At 68.0% G+C, this 16125-nt stretch overlaps 4 protein-coding genes across 4 annotated transcripts; 2 read left to right on the forward strand and 2 right to left on the reverse strand.

The window, feature by feature from the left end:
* Nucleotides 1-3339: 3339 nt before the first annotated feature.
* EMIHUDRAFT_222597 (hypothetical protein) lies at nt 3340-3832 on the forward strand (the record flags this gene model as incomplete). The annotated part of the gene is made up of 2 exons (XM_005792878.1): nt 3340-3396; nt 3473-3832. 2 exons carry the CDS (start codon nt 3340-3342, stop codon nt 3830-3832), a joined length of 417 nt encoding a protein of 138 aa, XP_005792935.1.
* A 116-nt stretch (nt 3833-3948) lies between these two features.
* On the reverse strand, nt 3949-4911 carry EMIHUDRAFT_360946 (hypothetical protein). The gene has a single exon (XM_005792879.1). The coding sequence runs from the start codon at nt 4844-4846 to the stop codon at nt 4112-4114; it is 735 nt and encodes a 244-aa protein (XP_005792936.1). The 5' UTR covers nt 4847-4911; the 3' UTR covers nt 3949-4111.
* Nucleotides 4912-6771: 1860 nt separating this feature from the next.
* Nucleotides 6772-7026, reverse strand: EMIHUDRAFT_47896 (hypothetical protein; the record flags this gene model as incomplete). The annotated part of the gene is made up of 1 exon (XM_005792880.1): nt 6772-7026. A coding segment is annotated over one exon (255 nt), but the record flags the coding sequence as incomplete, so codon positions are not given.
* A 704-nt stretch (nt 7027-7730) lies between these two features.
* EMIHUDRAFT_108455 (hypothetical protein) lies at nt 7731-14780 on the forward strand (the record flags this gene model as incomplete). Its single annotated transcript, XM_005792881.1, has 4 exons — nt 7731-8096; nt 8159-12202; nt 12941-13735; nt 13812-14780. 4 exons carry the CDS (start codon nt 7731-7733, stop codon nt 14778-14780), a joined length of 6174 nt encoding a protein of 2057 aa, XP_005792938.1.
* Nucleotides 14781-16125: the final 1345 nt, after the last annotated feature.

The raw sequence follows: 16125 nt of genomic DNA on the forward strand, positions 1-16125 counted from the left end.
GCAAACAAACCGTTAACTTTGGATCTAACAGTCGCACCCACACAACACGATGTTCATCAAGAGTACTGTGCCGTATCAAAGTCTGTGCAGGTGTGATCTGTGATCTGTGAGGGTCCGCCCGCAGGCGCATTTTGTATACCGAGGCGGTGCCCGGTGCCGAACCTGTCGGACCTTGAGACAGCGTTGTAGATCCCTGGGCGAGGGTGGTGGAGAGGGCGGTCCGTCGGCGCCAAACCACCTCCCACCGAGGCGGGCAGGTTCCACGCGTTCCCGGACCGCCCCGTCGGAGGTAGACCGCTCGTCTAGCCAATCAGCCTTAAGCGAGCGGCCTGGCCGTTGGAATGGCCGAGGAGGGGAGGACGACTGTCTCTGACGGCGAACCTCAGTTACAAGCCGTCCTCCCCTCGAGACGCGAGGCCAGCGCTCTCGGGGACCGAGCCCCAGCGTGCACCGTCCCACACGCCTCACGCGGCCTCTGGCTGGAGCGGGATCGCAAGCGAATCCCCCAGGCCGGCGCGCGTCTTCCGAGAGAGGAGCAGGAGCGAGGGACCTTCTTAGTTGTCCGGCATGCAGGCGCATGCACGGCCGTTCAGAAATTTTCCCAGCCGTTGGAATGGCTCCGCTCCTGCCCCTCACCGGGCCGAACGGGTAGTGGGCGTTGGCGCCGAAGAGGGAGGAGTCGCCAAAGGACGGGTAGTCGTCGGTCATGCGGGGGGAGGAGGAGTCGGCGAGCAGCAGGGAGGAGAAATGCCTGAGAGGGTGGGGAGGGAGGCGTGAGGCGCGAGGTGAGGGGCGTGGGGGCGCGGGGCGCGGGGCGTGCGTGGGACGCGCGGCGTGAGGCGCAGGGCGTGGGGCGGGAGGGCGCGGGGCGCTCGAGTGAGGGCAGGGTGTGTTTTGTGTGTCTGTATGTGTGTCTGTATGTGTGTGTGTGTGTGTGTGTGTTTGTTTGTTTGTGCGAGGGCAGGGCAGGGCAGGGCGGCGGCGAGCGGCGAGCGGCGTCGGCGAGATCGGCGACGAAGAGAGGCGATGGTGACGTACACGGCGGCAGTGTTCACGGCAGCGGCGCCGGTGGCGGCCCCGCGCAGCGGCGGCGGCGCCCTGAGTGAGGCAGATTGCCCTGCACAGCCTGCTGGGAACGCTCCCGACGAGCGGCGAGCCATGCGGGCCCGCCGCGGGCGACGCGGGCGGCGAGCCGACACGCGTGTCGCAGGCGTAGACAGCACTGGCGAGGCGTGGCGGCCGGCGCCGGTCCCGGAGGCGGCTGCAGTAAGAGCAGCGAGGCAGAAGTCACTGTCCAAGGCGTACTGAGCAGGCTGCCATCGAGCAGCGCGCCATGCGGGCCTGCCGCCGGCGACGAGATTGGAGAGCCGACAGGCATCAAAGAGGTAGGTACTGAGGAGGGCCATCGCGCCCGAGGCGGTCCGCGCCGGCCCTGCAGGCCGTCTCAGAGAGCCTGGCGAGGCTGTACAGAATGCCAAGAGCATACTGAGCAGGCTGCCGTCGAGCGACGAGCCATGCTGGCTCGTCGCAAGCGATGAGGTCGAGGAGCCGATCGGAGCGTCGCAGAGGCTGCCGACCACTGCCGTTCGCCCTCGGGCCCAGGGGTGGAAGGCAAGCTTCCTGGCGTTTCTGGCGAGCGTCCAGACGTCGCAGAGCATCTGGCAGGCGCGCAGCGACCCAAATTTTTGCTCACCGCACGGCCGTGCGAGCCGTTGGTCGGTGGTGATGGTCGGCGGCGGCGCGCGCCGACCAACGCGGCTGCGGTGGGCGTCATGTGGCGGGCGTCGGAATGAGCATTGTGCGCCGAATTTCGGACGTCCCTTGTGCAGGTGTGAACAGCAGCTCCTGACCACAACTCCGCAGGCGCCTGTTGATGTGGGTCCAGGTGATAGCCCTGGATAGTCAATGCATACGCCTAGTTAGGCCTCGAATCGCCCGACCGCGTCCCGGTGCTCTGTGGTCGGATTTTTGTGACACCGCCGCACCGCGCCGCGGCCGGGGGCCCGCCGGAGGACGAGGATGGCCGTGACGGACCGGGACGAGCTCTGGGAGGTTCAGTGTCAGTGTATATGTTGTAGAGACTAACCATGTCCACAATATCTCTCAGTCTAGCTAAGCCAGGCCCAGGGAGGCGATGCCGGGGCCATACAGCAGCTCGATGGTGCTTCGCCGGCGTGCGTCCCGGAAGCGGTGCCGGACGGGCGGTCCGTGGGAGGAAATCGGGGGACCACGCCGACGGCGCTCTGATTCGACTTTTGACTTCAAACAAAGACAGTGGCACGCGCCGCAGCGCGGCGCGTGCGACTGTGAGGAGCGGATATCCGTCAGTTAGTTGTGTTCACGCCGGGATCGTGTCCCCGACAACATGCACAGACTTTAGGCCGCGACAGTATGTTCACCCCCCCAGAGCCGATGCGCTCAGCGCTGAGTTATAATTCTTTACGCATGTAAAATTCTTTACGCACTCTGTGGTGAGTGGTGTTGTGTCGTGGTGGACAGCATGCCTCTGAGGCTGCAGCTACAGTCGTGGACTCGCAGGGGCGGCGAGGCATCCGCCAGCACGAGTTCGAGGACGCCTCGGCCACCGAGCCCGCACCCTCGCCGCGAGGCTAGCCGCTCTCCCTCGCCGGCGCGCCCTGGCGCTGCCCAAGCGGATCGCCGGCAACTAGTGCCGCCCGCGCCTGGCGCGACCGCCTTCAAGCGCGGGCGGCCCGTGACTTTGCTCCATCAAACGGGACAAGGCAAAAACACAGTTGCACAGATACATGCCGGCGGCGCGACTCCCCCCCGCAGATCGCCCTCAGTGGGGGAGACCGCGACACCGGTGACGGAGCGCAGTTGGGAGTGTCTTCGGCTCACGCCAGGGCGCTCGTTGCTCCTCCGTCTCTTTGTATCTTCCATACTGCGTTTATCAGAAGACGTATGGTTCTTGCACTTGTGCAAGATTGGGCGTCTTCTGCCGCAGTCCCTTTGATGGGAGGCCCCAGGGTGGGGGCCACCTCGAACCCCCGGCCAGGGATTCGAGTGGAGGGTGCCCCGGATTCATCTATCCGTTGGGCCCCGGCACCTATTTTAGAACTGATCACTTTGCGCAGCAACCGTCGGCCGCCGCTTTTTAGCTGGACGGCGGTACGCTGCGCCGTCGCTCTGTCGTGCACGCTCTCGTGCCTCGTTGTTGTGACCCACCCTGTCCCACCCGTGTGTGATCAGTGTCTACGGAGGGAGTGTCTTCGGCTCACGCCAGGGCGCTCGTTGCTCCTCCGTCTCTTTGTATCTTCCATACTGCGTTTATCAGAAGACGTGTGATGCGCCAGTTTGCTCGTCTTTTTCGCTTGCCATATGTGGCCCGCGTCGAGATCTCTGCTCGCGGTGGCGCTCGTCGCCGTCACTGCCGCGGTGCGCGCACATCGCGCATCGCACCAGCCCGTGCGCCCCACTAACCACGCGCCCGTGCGCTGCGTGTCGCGCGCAGGCGGATCCAGTGGCGCGGGGTGCGTCAGACGGGGATTCTGTGCGGCCGCAGCGAGCAGCCGAGGACGTGTTCGCCGGAGCAGACGGCGAGACGGTGGGCGACTCGAGCTGGTCGCTGGCGAACGGCGGGATCGTCAGTGACATGCGCGCGCACCTTCAGCGGAGGAGGCAGCGCGAGGGCGCCGACCTCATCTCAGCAGCGCGCGGCGGTGCAATCGGCTCGGCCGTCGCTGCCGTGGGCCGGCTCCTGCGCTCGCGCTACCTGCGCAACGTGCGGCGCTCGATGCTGCTCGCGCTCAGCATGTGGAGCTGGTACGTCTTCAACACGAAGACCTACGTTCGACCCGAGTACGAGGACTAGGAGCAGAGAGTGGTTTGACGGCCGACGGCATTACGCTCTCTTGTCTCTACACACGGAGTTGAGCAGCGGTGCTGCAGCACACCGGCTTAGAATTCTGAATCGACATTTTTCTGTACGGTAGCGTAGCGCAAGGAGGAACGATGAAAACTCTCCATCTCTAAGGGAGGCCGACATCATTCCCTTTGCCGAGAAGTGGATCTAAGTGGCGAGAAGCGACGAGAACCGGCGCGCGGATGAACCCCGCCGCCGGGCGCCGGCGCCGCTGCGAGCACTTGGCGCTCAGCCGTCCTTGCCGGTGCGCGACCCGCGAAGGGGCGCCCCCGCGCCCTCCGCCCCCGCCGCCTCCGGCGGCGCCTCGGGCAGTCCGACCCCTTCCCCGACGAACGGCTTGAGCACGCCCTTCGAGTTGGAGATGAGCGAGTCCTCCGTCGGGCCGAGCGCGAAGGGGTTGTCTCGCTTGACCTGGGGCGGCAGGCCGGAGGCGTGGCCGCGCGGGTCGTACGCGGAGGAGAGGGTCACCGGCCCCGGCGCGAAGAAGTAGCTGTTCGCCGGGTCGCGCATCGTCTCGCCGAAGAGCGAGTACTTGATTGTGACGAGCTCGAGCTCCAGCTGAAGACGCGAGCCCGCGGGCAGCTGCTGCGCGTCGTCCTCGAGCCGCGGGCGCGGGCTCGACGCCCACTGCAGCCGCAGTTTCGTGCCGACACATCTCCCCGCGAGCGCCGCGTCCACGCCAGGCAGGTAGAAGGAGCCGAGCTGGTACACGAGCGGCCGAGCGGCGTACCGAGTGTCGAATGCGCGCCCGTCGGCGAAGCGGCCGGTGTAGCGCACCGCCACAAAGTCCTGGGCCTGCGCGCGCCCCTGGCAGAGCTCCGGCTGCTCCAGGACCTCCACGGTGGGGGAGTTGCCCGCGCCGAAGAGGGCAGAGGCGGGCTGCGACGGCAGCAGCGCCGGCAGCAGCGACAGTGCGGCCAGCGCGCCACGCCGCGTCAACGCCGGCGACGCGTCTAGGCGCATCGGCTAGTGCTGCGGCGAAGGGCAGAGGGGCGACAACAGCACTCGGGGGCGACGGCGGAGGCACGACTCACGCGCTGTACCTCCACTCTGCAAGCTCTCGCCGGTACGAATAATCGAATACGAATGTGTGCTACGATGTATGTATTTTTGGGGATGCGAATGTTGGACGTAGGGTGGACGCGTCCAGAGGGGGGGTCAGGGGGGTATGGCTGAGAGATGGGCGGCCTGGAGCGACGGCGTCGTTGGTGGAGCGCAGACGGGCGGCGCACCAGGACTCCAGGAGGTCGCGGAACGACGGGTCGAGCCCCTCCGCCAATCGAGGCGGCGGTCGAGACGGTGAGCGGCTGACGTCCTCGCGGGTGGCGCGGAGTACGGCCGACCACTACGTGCTGCGGCAGCCCGCGGAGCGGCAGGAGGCGCGGCGGAGCGGCTGCGCGTGGACGCGACGGCGAGGCTGGCCGGGCACGCTGTCATCGAGATAGGCACGCACGTCGAGATCCTAGGCGAGCAGGGGTGGTGGCCGGCCACCATCACGTGGCGGGAGGAGGGTTCGGGCGGCCGGCTCGTGTGGATGCGGTCGAGTACGACGGCTACCCGGACGCCGAGCCTCTCCTCTCCTTAGAGGAAGAGACGTGGAGGCAGGTGACGCTCGGCGCCGGCAGCGCGGACCCTAATACCAGCGGCGAGGCGAGCGACGGCGAGAAGAGCGACGGCGAGACTGGGGACGCGCTGCCGTCCAGCGCGACCAACGTCGGCGGCGCGGTCGATACCGGCGGCGAGGGGAGCGGCGTCGAGAGGGGCGGCGGCAGCAGCCGGGATGGCCAGCGGCGCCACGTACGTCGCACGCGGCGGCGGTAGCCGGGTACGGGTGCGGTAGGTCATATACAGGGGGGTGCGGTCGTGAGGCTCTCTGTACGGTATCGTACGGCTCTACAGTATGAGAGGCGTGTCTGATACCTTCTCGAAATGGCGGGAGCGCTGCTCGGGATGGAGGGAGGTGGGTGCCCTCTGAGCGGATGGTTTGACCCGGGTGGCCAAAAGCACGAACGGGCAATACAAGAACAAGTGACACACCACTGGCAAGCGGTGGGGGTCCCTCTCGAGTCGCTCGGGACGGAGCGCTTCCCCACGCTAGCGGCCTGCCGTGGGTGCGGCGGTAGCTTTCGCACACTATGTCCATGTGAGGCTGGAAATAGTGGGGGAAATGGTGATTTTTGAATGATGGATCGAAAGCGATATAATCGCAAATCCGAAGGAGAGCAACTGCAGCTCGAGCTTATTGGGGCTCGTAGCCGGGCTGACCGTCTCGTCGGACATGTCCACGCTTTGGAAAGGCAGATAGAGCAGCTTAGGACAACACAACCGGCACCGGCGAGGCCAGCGCCGGCGAGGCCAGCGCCGGCGCCGGCGAGGCCGGCGCCGGCGAGGCCAGCGGCTACCGCCTCAACCTCGTCAGCACCTTCGAGCTCGGTGAAGGTGCGTGGCGGCTCACGCGAGAGTGAGACGCCTTCCGCGGACGATCCCGACATCATTCGTGTACACTTACCAAGCGACAGAGGTAGACGGACTCCGATCCCCAAGCCCGTGCCGCGGCCGCCCTCGCCGCCGCCCTCTGAAGATGAAGAAGAAGAGGACCTCCCTCTTAAGCCCGTGCCGCGGCCGTCCTCGCCGATCATCCCTCTTCATCCCTACGAGCAAAGTCTTGAACAGTACAAAGGATCACCGCTGGCATCTGAGCGCGACCCAGATGAGGACGACAAGCGCGAACCAGACGATGACAAGCGCAGCGACTCAAACGACTCCGCTGGAGAGGGGGTGGATAAGTCCATTGACGAGTTCTCAGATAATGGTGGCGATGAGGAATTTGGGACCAAATAATTTTGATTTTGGCCACGACTTGGGCCCCAAACCTGCACCTCGCCGCCCTTGGACATCTTCGAGTCGCGGAGGCACTTCTCGACCGGCTCCATGGTGGAGCGGAAGAGGTCCATGCAGAGCTCCTCGAAGCGCGCGCGCGTGATGGACGAGAAGAAGTCGATGCCCTCGAAGAGCGAGTCAATCTCGATTGACGTCTGCGTCGATGAGGAGAGCGTGCGCTTGGCGCGCTCGCAGGCGGTGCGGAGGCGGCGCATGGAGCGCGGGTTGCCGGTGAGGTCCTTCTTGTTCTTGCGCTTGAACTCCTACAGAGTCCTGGACATGTCTATCAGAACTTCCTTGGGGGTGGGAGTCGCTAAACATATTCCCCGGGGCGGTCACCGCTGCCGCCCCCGGGGCGGTCGCCGCTGCCGCCCCCACAGGGCGATTTCAGCAAGTTTCATTATGAGCCGCCAGTTCGAACTATGAGTTGTCGATTCGACTCTCGGGGCCGCAGCCGTTGCTGCCCCCGCCCCCCCCCTCGGGTTCGTCAAGCGCCCGCCGTTTAAGTTTCGGGCGCTCATGCCTAAGTGAGGGGGTGTGAAGGCTAGCCCAACACCACTCGCAACAGCTCTCGCGCGCCGCCGTCAGTGGCGATGCGCAAAACATCAACAACGCTGCTCGCAACATGCGTGTCGCGCACTCATTCATGACCGGTCTCAATGCCCCACCCCCCTGCGCGCGGGCCTTCTAAGCCCGCGGGTAGTCCCCCCCCATCCCCAGGGCCTCCAGGGCTCGCACCTCAACCTCTCACAGGCCAGCGCACAGCGCCATAGGACGTATTTTCTTCTCAATAACAAGGCTGTGAACGAGACGTGCGTCCTACCTGCCATCGTGCAGTCGCCATGGCGCCCGCCACCGCGAACCAAGCTTAGCCAGCGGACGCAACCAACCTAACTGAGCGCCGCTGCGCACGTGACCTCGCATATCGCGATGTCACGTCGCAGCGGTGAGCGGGGAGGTGGTGGCGATGGCCGACGTGGAGCCAGCGGCCCTCGCCGCCTTCGGAGCTCTAGGAGCTCTGGAGGTGGCAGCTCTGATGGCTCCAGCGGTGGTCGCAGCTTCGACGGCGACGACGGCAGTGGCGATGGTGGCGTCGGCGGCGGCGGTGGCGTCGGCGGCGGCGGTGGCAGCGGCGGCGGCGGTGGCAGCGGCGGCGGCGGTGGCAGCGGCGGCGGCGGTGGCAGCGGCGGCGGCGGTGGCAGCGGCGGCGGCGGTGGCAGCGGCGGCGGCGGTGGCAGCGGCGGCGGCGGTGGCAGCGGCGGCGGTGATACAGAGGACAGCAACACTGACCAACTTTACCGCCGCTCGCAGCGCCTTCAAGCCAGCCAGGCTCGTGAGGCTGTTGAGTCTGCTGCTCCTTCCCTGCCGGCTGAGTCAGCTGCTACTCGGCTGCAGAGGCTGGCGCGGATCGCTGAGTCGCAGCTGGCGGCGGAAGAGCGGCTGGCTGCAGCGGCGGCGGAGGCTGCAGCAGCCGAGGCGGCGGCTCAATCGCAGGCTGAGGGCGAGTGGATGCCCCCCCAATCGGACGGGGCCGCAGACAGCTGGTGGTTGGAGGAGGCGGAGGGGCGGCCGCTGGAGGATGGGACGACCATGTCCTACCTCGAGGTGCTCGAAGAAGAAGCTCGGAGCCAGAGGCTCCGGCTTCACATCGAGCACCAGCTCCTGCGGCAAGAGGAGAACCGGCAACTGCTCTTCGAGAGTAGATGCGGGATCTGCCTCTGTGACTTCTCCGAGGTGGAAGAGACGGCGACCATCTGCCAGCTTGGCTGTCACCACACCCACGCTTTCTGTGCGGGCTGCTTGCGGAGCGCCTTTGGAGCTCGGTCAAACCAGCAGGCCCCACCGGACTGCCCGCTGTGTAAAGCACAGGTCTCGGAGGCCGACCAGGCCTTCGTCGAGGCGGCGGCCGGCCGCTCGGCGGCGTGCCATGCGGCCAAAACGCGGGCAGACGCGGACGCCACGCGCCAGGCCGCATGGGACGCCCTCCCGCCGGCGGCGGAGAAGGTGAGCCTCCCTGATGCGAGGGCGCCACCGGCGGTGCCGCCGGGAGGCGAGTGGGAGTGCATTGACGCGCACAGCGCCTTCCAGTGCGCCGTCTCCCCGTGCAGTCACGTTCTCGAGGTACCGGATTCGCTGCGAGGCGAGTGGGCGAGAGCCAATGTCGACGTCTTCGACTTCATTCAGGCTGCCAAGAGCTCGGGCGATGAGCTGGCGCTCGAGCGCGGGCTCAAGTGGCAACTATGTCTGCATGACGTGCTCCTGCGAGGGCCGGCGCGCACCTCTCGGGGCGGCGGTCGCTCCATCGACGTGTCGACGTCTCTCGCCCTGCGCTTCCAGCGGTGGCGCAACGGCGAGCGGGCCGCCCTCCTCTGCGCCTGGGAGGCCGATCGCACCAGAGCGTGGTCGGCTCGGCGTCGGAGCGCGCATCGCCGCGAGAGCTTCGAGGAGCGGACGGAGCGAGAGCGCTCGGCAGCGGTGTCCGCGGCGCTCGCGCTCTTCGCGGACGGCGAGATCTCTCGCGCGATGCGGATGCTTCACTCGCTGGGCATTGCCGACCTCTCGGCCTCCGTGCTCCTGCAGCTGCGCAGGAAGCACCCGGAGCGCGATCGCCCCGTCCCGCACGACCTGCCCGTGCAGGTCCCGGCGGTGCGGGTGAGCCTCACCGAGACGTTCCGCAAGCTGCGGCGGCGCGCGGGCACCGGGCCTTCGGGCAACCGCAACGAGTACCTCAGGGTGCTCACCCACTCCTTCGACGACGCCAAGGCCGACAGCGTCATGCAGAAGTACGATGCCTTCGCCTCGGAGCTCGCCAGCGGGGACTTGCCGACCTGGTTCTACGGCGCCGCCTCGATCGCCTCGTTGATGCCTCTCGTCAAGAAGGCGGTCACGCAGGCCGACGTGGAGGCCATGCGACAGCCTGACGTGCGGCCAGTGGCGGTGGGCGAGGTCACCCTGCGGTCCATCCTCACCTCGGTGACTGCCAGCGTGGCCCCGGCGATGGCGGACGTGCTCGCGCCACAGCAGGTGGCGGTAGGAGTCTCGGGCGGAATCTCGATCATGATCAACGGGATCCGCATCTTGCTCGAGCAGCGAGGCGACTTTGTGCTCGTCAAGATCGACCTCAAAAACGCGTACAACGAGATCGATCGGTCGGCGCTTCTCCGCCGCTGCTCGGAGGTGCCGGAGCTGGCGCCGTTCATGCCGCTTCTTCACGCGACGCTCATGTCCGCGACGAGCCTGCTCGTCGGGCCCCAGCGGACGCGGCTCTTTGAGCAGCACCACCTCGAGGGGCAGACGTGCCGCGCTGAGACGTCGCGTGGCGGCGACTCGGCGACCGGCACGCAGCAGGGCGGGCCTCCATCGAGCGGCGCCTTCTGCATCGCCATCCAGCCGGAGCTGGCTGCCCTCGACGCCGAGCTGAGGCCGTTCGGTGGCGGGGCTTGGGCGGAGATGGACGACATCTTCGCGCTAGGACCGGCGGCCGCCGTGTTCCCGGCGGTCAAGCGCTTTGGCGAGGCGGTCAAGGCGTCGCTCAACCTCGAGATGCAGGTCTCGAAGCTCGAGTGCTTCTCTCCCGAGTACAACCTCTCGCACTGCCCGTGGCGGGAGGCGTTGGGCGCGCCAGTCGGCATGGTGCTGGTGCCGGAGGAGGATGGCGGGTCGCGGACGTACCGAGGCGTGATGGTCGCGGGCTGCCCAATGGGGGAGGCAGGGTTTGTGGATGCGTGGTTACGCGCCCAGGTGAGCAGTATCGTGAGCTACATCGACAAGACAGTTCTTTCGCTACGTGCTGCGAGCCCCCACGCGCTGTGGGCCGCCATCTACTACTCCTGCTCCGCCAAGTTCGACTTCATCCTTCGGCACCTCCCTCCCGACAAGACGGTGTCCCACGCTCGCGTCGTCGACGCTGCGCTCACCCGTGCCGCTGAGGCGTGCGGCTACGAGGGCGTGCTCGGCGACGCCATCACCGCGCGGCGGGCTCGCCTGCCTGCGCGGATGCGCGGCCTCGGCCTGCGCTCGCTCGAGGAGGTGGCGCCGGCTGCGTTCTGCGCCTGCTTTGTCGAGGCGGCCGAGAGGTTCCTCGACAGGTCGACGCCCGGCGGCGGCAGAGAGCGCGGCTTCTTCCAGATGCTCGCTCCGCTCTTCGGCCACGGCGCCTTCGAGTTGCCGTACCCGAACAGCCCTCGCCTCTCGCGCTTCCTCTCGGGCTGCACCACCAACGTCAACCCGCTCGGCGCGCAGCTGGGGCAGCTGACGCCGACGGGCGAGTCCTTCAAGAAGGCGTGGGAGGGCATGCAGCGAGAGGTCCGCGGCGAGGGCGTGGCGGGACCTCTCGATGTCCGGGCTCCCGAGGCTGGCAACGGGCGGGCCGGCAGCGCTGGGCTACAGCGGCAGCTGACGCAGCAGCGGGAGCAGGTCAAGCGCAACCAGCTCAGCCGCAGCATCCTCGGGCTGCCGCACGGCGACACGCGGCGGGAGGCGTGGCTGGCCGTCGACTCGTTCTCGTCCGCGTGGGTGAGCTCATGGCCCTCGGCTCAGAACCGGTGCGAGGCGCGCGAGTTCCGCGAGATCTTCTGCACCTACCTCGGCCGGGAGAGCCCAGCCGTGCGCGCGCTCGTGGGCAAGAGCATCGCCTGCTCCGGCCGCGGCCCTCCTCGAGTCTGCGATGCCTTTGGCGTCCAGCTGGGCTTGGCGACGCTCAACGACCGCGCCCACGGCAACTGCCACGACGACATCTTCTCACGCGTGATCGGTGATGCGCTGCACGCGGGGCTGCGCGGCAAGGAGGAACCGCGCGAGATCTTCAGCGCCGTCATCCCGCCTGTCACACTCAACGGCACAGCTGGCACGCGCGGCAAGAACGGCATCGTGCCGGATGGGCGCCTGCACTGCAAGCTGCGCGAGTCCCGCACGGCGCGCTGCACGGGCACACGAGGCCAGGCGCATCCGTCTGTCCGGTGGCGCGGCACGACAGTGCAGCGCGGGCCCGAGCAGCCGCCGGCGGAGCACCTCCTCGAGGGCAAGACCATCCACCGCGGCGGGCCTCACTACATGAGCGCTCGGGCGCGCGACGATGGCCAGGGCGGCGCTGTCGCCGACAGGGCGAACCTTGTCCAGCGCGACTACGAGGCGCGGGCGGCGGCGCTCGATGCCAAGCCGCACGTGCAGGCATGGAACAACGGCTCGAGGGACGCCGTTTCCTCCGTGCTGCGCTCGTTTGGCACCGTGCGCAGCCTCGTTGTCGGGGCCTACGCGGAGGCGTCGGACGACCTGCACCAGCTGTTCGACTGTGTGGTGGAGTCGGCATCCAAGCAGCACTGGAGGCGGATCGGCGCGCGTAGCGCGAAGGAGGCGCGGTCCTACTTCGCTACGACGCTGCGGCGGGCGTGGGGCGTGCACTTTGCGCGCGAGTTCGCGCGGCACCGCATCCGACGCGTGGTGTTCGTGGGGGCCCCGCGGCGACAGCCGGGCAGGCCTCTCGCGACGGCCGATGGAGACTGGCCAGCGCTGTCGGCGGGCGAGTTTGCGGCGCACGCGCTGCGCGTAGGCGGCGCGTGGGCGGGCGGCCCGCCCGGCCGTCGGTGAGCACCGGACGCGAGGGTCGGTCGGCTCTTAACTAGCTGTATATATATAGTCGCGATCTGCCGGCGTGCGTATGAGCTCACTAGCTAGAGCTCACACTAGAGGCCGTCATCGCATTCGCCTTCCTGGGACCCAGCGCTGACTTCTGACTGTCGTTGCTGTCTCTCCCCCTTCTCGACTGTCTGTGCTTGTGCGTCTTGGGTCCGGAGTTGTGCGTTTATGTGAACGGGACTACGCCCCTCCCTGAGAACGAGCAGCTATCCAGCCTGCGAGCAGTCGAAGTGTGGCGCCACAGCCCGTGCCACAGTTGATGGTCTCGACGGGTCGCATTTGCACGGAGACTGACTGCTGACTGAGTGACTGCAAGCACGCGTGGACCGCCGCCTTCTCGACCTCCCCACGTGCATGTGCATGCTCCTCCTCTCGCTCCCATCTGCCGCGGCGGTGCCCATCCGCCTCTCCGACTTTGTCCCTCTCCGGTTCGCCGGCCTCGGCCGCTGCGCGGCGGCGCCTGCGCTATTCCTCTCCGAGACACGCGAGGGACCGGTCCTTCCGGTTCCCATTCCTGCCGACGCGGTGATGGCGTGCGAGCAGGCCCTCAATGCAGCACGCCCATCAATGGTCGAGGTGCTTCTCCAGGCTCAGGCCACCGCCGGCCGCGATGGCGGCCTCTTTGACAATCTGCCGTTTGCGGCCTGGAACCCGGCGCCGCAGGCCAAGCGAGACGCCTTTGCTCGCTGCTCGGGCCGCGGCTACCCGCGCGAGGGCTATCGCTCTGCCTACCACCTCCTCGTCGACATGGCGCGTCGCGACGCTTGCGCCGACATCGCGTGCGTGGTGCTGGAGGACACCGCCCTGCTGGGCGACTCGCTCGTGGTGGGCGGAGCGCTCGTGCTCGAGCGGCGGCTGCCGATGGCACGCGACTCGGGGAGCTTCGCGGCGGGCGCCGGCCCGCCGCCCGCCCAAGACGCGCGCTGGCGGGCCAAGGACGAGGCCGAGGGGCTCGGCGACGAGGGCTGGCAGGGCGAGGCCTCGCTGCCCGAGCTGGCGGAGGACGCGACGCTGTGCGAGTGCACCGCCGACGAGGCGCTCGGCGTGGCGCTGGCGCTCGGCTGTCGCGTGCTGGTCGACGCTCGCGTGTGGGAAGGCGGCCGGACTGCTCCGCGGTACAGCGAGCAGCGCGGCAAGATGCGGCTCGAGGTGATGCCGCGCACGGCGGAGAGGGCTGAGGGAGAGGAGGGAGGGGAGGGCGAGCGGCGCCCTCCCCCGCCGCTGCCTTGGGAGATCAGTTCTGCGGACGAGCTCCTCTCCCTCTCGCTCGAGGACAAGGCCCGCTCGGCGCTGCGGGCGGGGCTGCGGCTGCCTCGGAGGCGAGAGGCGACCAACGAGGTGGGGAAGAGCCGCTCGACGCGGGGAGCCTTTCCTGAGGAGGCTTTCCTGAGCCGTGTCTCCCCCCCTCCTGCAGGCCCTGACCCAGCTGCTCGAGCCTCTCCTCGACGAGGACGTGCGCCGACGCCTCGCGATGCGGCGCGCCCTCGAGGAGGGCGACGTCGGCGCCGCCGCGGCGCTCGAGGCTGGCAGCAGCCGCCGCGGGCAGCTGCTCGCCGCGTTGCGTCGCGCGGTGGACGAGGAGCGGTACGGCGAGGCGGCGGAGCTGTCTCTGGAGCTGCGCGTCGAGACGAGCCGGCGGGCGGACGTGACTCAGGACGAGGGCGGCTACGACCGCTACCTCGACCAGGACGACTGGTACGCACGCGGGCTCGCGGCGGAGCGCGAGAGGGAGCTGCAAAAGGAGCGGGAGAGGGCGGCGGAGAGGGAGGCGGCCGCCGAAGCGGTCGCAGAGGCGGCCGCGGAGGCGGAGGAGGCGGAGGAGGCGGAGGAGGCGGCGCGGGTGGCGAGAGAGAGGAGGGAGGCGGAAATGGCAGCGGCAGAGGAGGCGGAGGCAGCAGCGGAGAGGCTGGTGGCAGAGGAAGCAGCGGCGTCGGCAGAGGCCAAAGCGGCGGTGTTGGCAGAGGAGGCAGCCGGCGGATTTCGCTTCGACGTGGTCTCGGCTCCGCGGGGCGCCGAGGAGACCGGCTCCTGGAGCGACGCGCTTGAGGGGCGCGTGTTCGAGCAGATGCTGGCGGCCTTCGACAATTATCCACCGGAGGAGGTGGAGGCGCTGCTCGCGGCTCTCGTGCGGGCCGCGGGCGATGGGGAGGCGGAGGCGGAGCGCTCGTTGCTCAAGCTGGCGGGCTTGGCGCGGAGTATCGAGGCGCTGCCGGCGGCCGGCTCTGGCGGGGACGGCGCTCTGGCGGCGGACGAGGCGCGCAGCCTCTACTCTCAGGTGCGCATGTGGGGCAAGGACGGGGAGAGGTGGCTCGAGGGGAGAGGAGGGGGAGACTCCGGTGGCTCTTGGCTCGGGTGGCTGAACGATCTTCGCCGAGGTCTCTGACACCCACAGAGGTCGTGGCTTGTCCTCTGTTGATGCATGCAGACACACGAGACACGGGTACATCGGCACGGTGGAACCTTATAGACCAGCGCGCTGTGGCGGTACTTCTTCTCCGAATAACAATGTCTGTGAAAAAGAGTTTCAAGGAAACTCCCTCCCGAGGCGGGAGCCCACTTCCCCTTGTGCAGCTCGAGCCCACCAAATTCCGTGCGGGTACGAGGCTGATCCGGCCGTGTCCCCAGCACAGCTTTGGCTTCGACGGGCGCCTCCCAGGGTGCCCCGGGCGACCGACTCGAGCGGCATGCGGCTTCGGACAGACCTCGGCCCGGCTCCTGGCCGGTCGCTGAAGCGTCTCAGTCGCTCTCTCTCGGTTGCGCGGTTGCGCGGTTGACGCTTTTTTGGCGCTCACGGCGGGCGGCGAGGCTGGCCTTGAGGTCGCAGCGAGCCGTCCAGACGTCTCACGGTGGCGTCACGCATATCACTCGTGGCGTCGGTCGCCTTGGAGGCGGCGGAGACGTCCAGCGGCGGCGCATTTTGATGGGCACGCCCGGCAGCGCTGCGGGCGAGCGTGCCGCAGGCTGAAGACCTCCCTTGGCGCGGCGCGAGCGGCGCGCACCGCTGCACGAGGGCGCGCGGCGCTGCCGCCGCGATCAGTCGTCACGGCCTGCGCCCGGGCCGGCCGCGCGGTTGGCGTGGCAGCGACCACAGCACATGGTTCGGGGCTTCGGGCGGGCTTCTCGGTATCTTCGGTTCCGCTGCACCGGCGCGTGCGTCCGACCCAGTGAGTCCTGCCGGTGAAGTGTGTGGTGTCCAGCCGCGCGGTGTTGCAGACTACGTCGCGTGGTGTGCTTGTGCGTCGGTAGTCATCGCACGACTCGCAGTCTCGCACTGTGTCCGCACTGCCGGTGCCGGCTGGGTCCGTCGCAGCGCACGCACTCTCCCTGTGGGTCGAGTCGTGGTTTATGCGCGAGTCGTGGTGTGCGAGGATTATTTGACTAACACTCTGATTAATACCCAGCGCGGCGTCTCCCCCTCCTCTCTCGCTCGAGGCACCCGGAGCGAGAGTGTCAAGGACACACACCCATCTCTCTCTCGCGAGCGCACACACACCGACCCCATGTGCCGTGCACGGCCAGCGCTCCCACAGGCGCGGAATGATCCGTCGTGCGCCCCATGTGCGTGCGCGCGCAAGTACATGAAGCAGTTATAGCAGTACCCTACGACACACACCGCCAGAGGACAGCGCGTCCAGCGTCCATCGGGGTGGAGGTGCTGCCGCCAGAGCCCAGGTTGGCGAAGCCGTCAACGATCCACTCTATGAAGCGTGGAGCTGCCGCCAGCGCTG

The sequence above is a fragment of the Emiliania huxleyi genome, assembly GCF_000372725.1.
Source record: "Emiliania huxleyi CCMP1516 unplaced genomic scaffold EMIHUscaffold_104, whole genome shotgun sequence".
NCBI lineage: Eukaryota > Haptophyta > Isochrysidales > Noelaerhabdaceae > Emiliania > Emiliania huxleyi.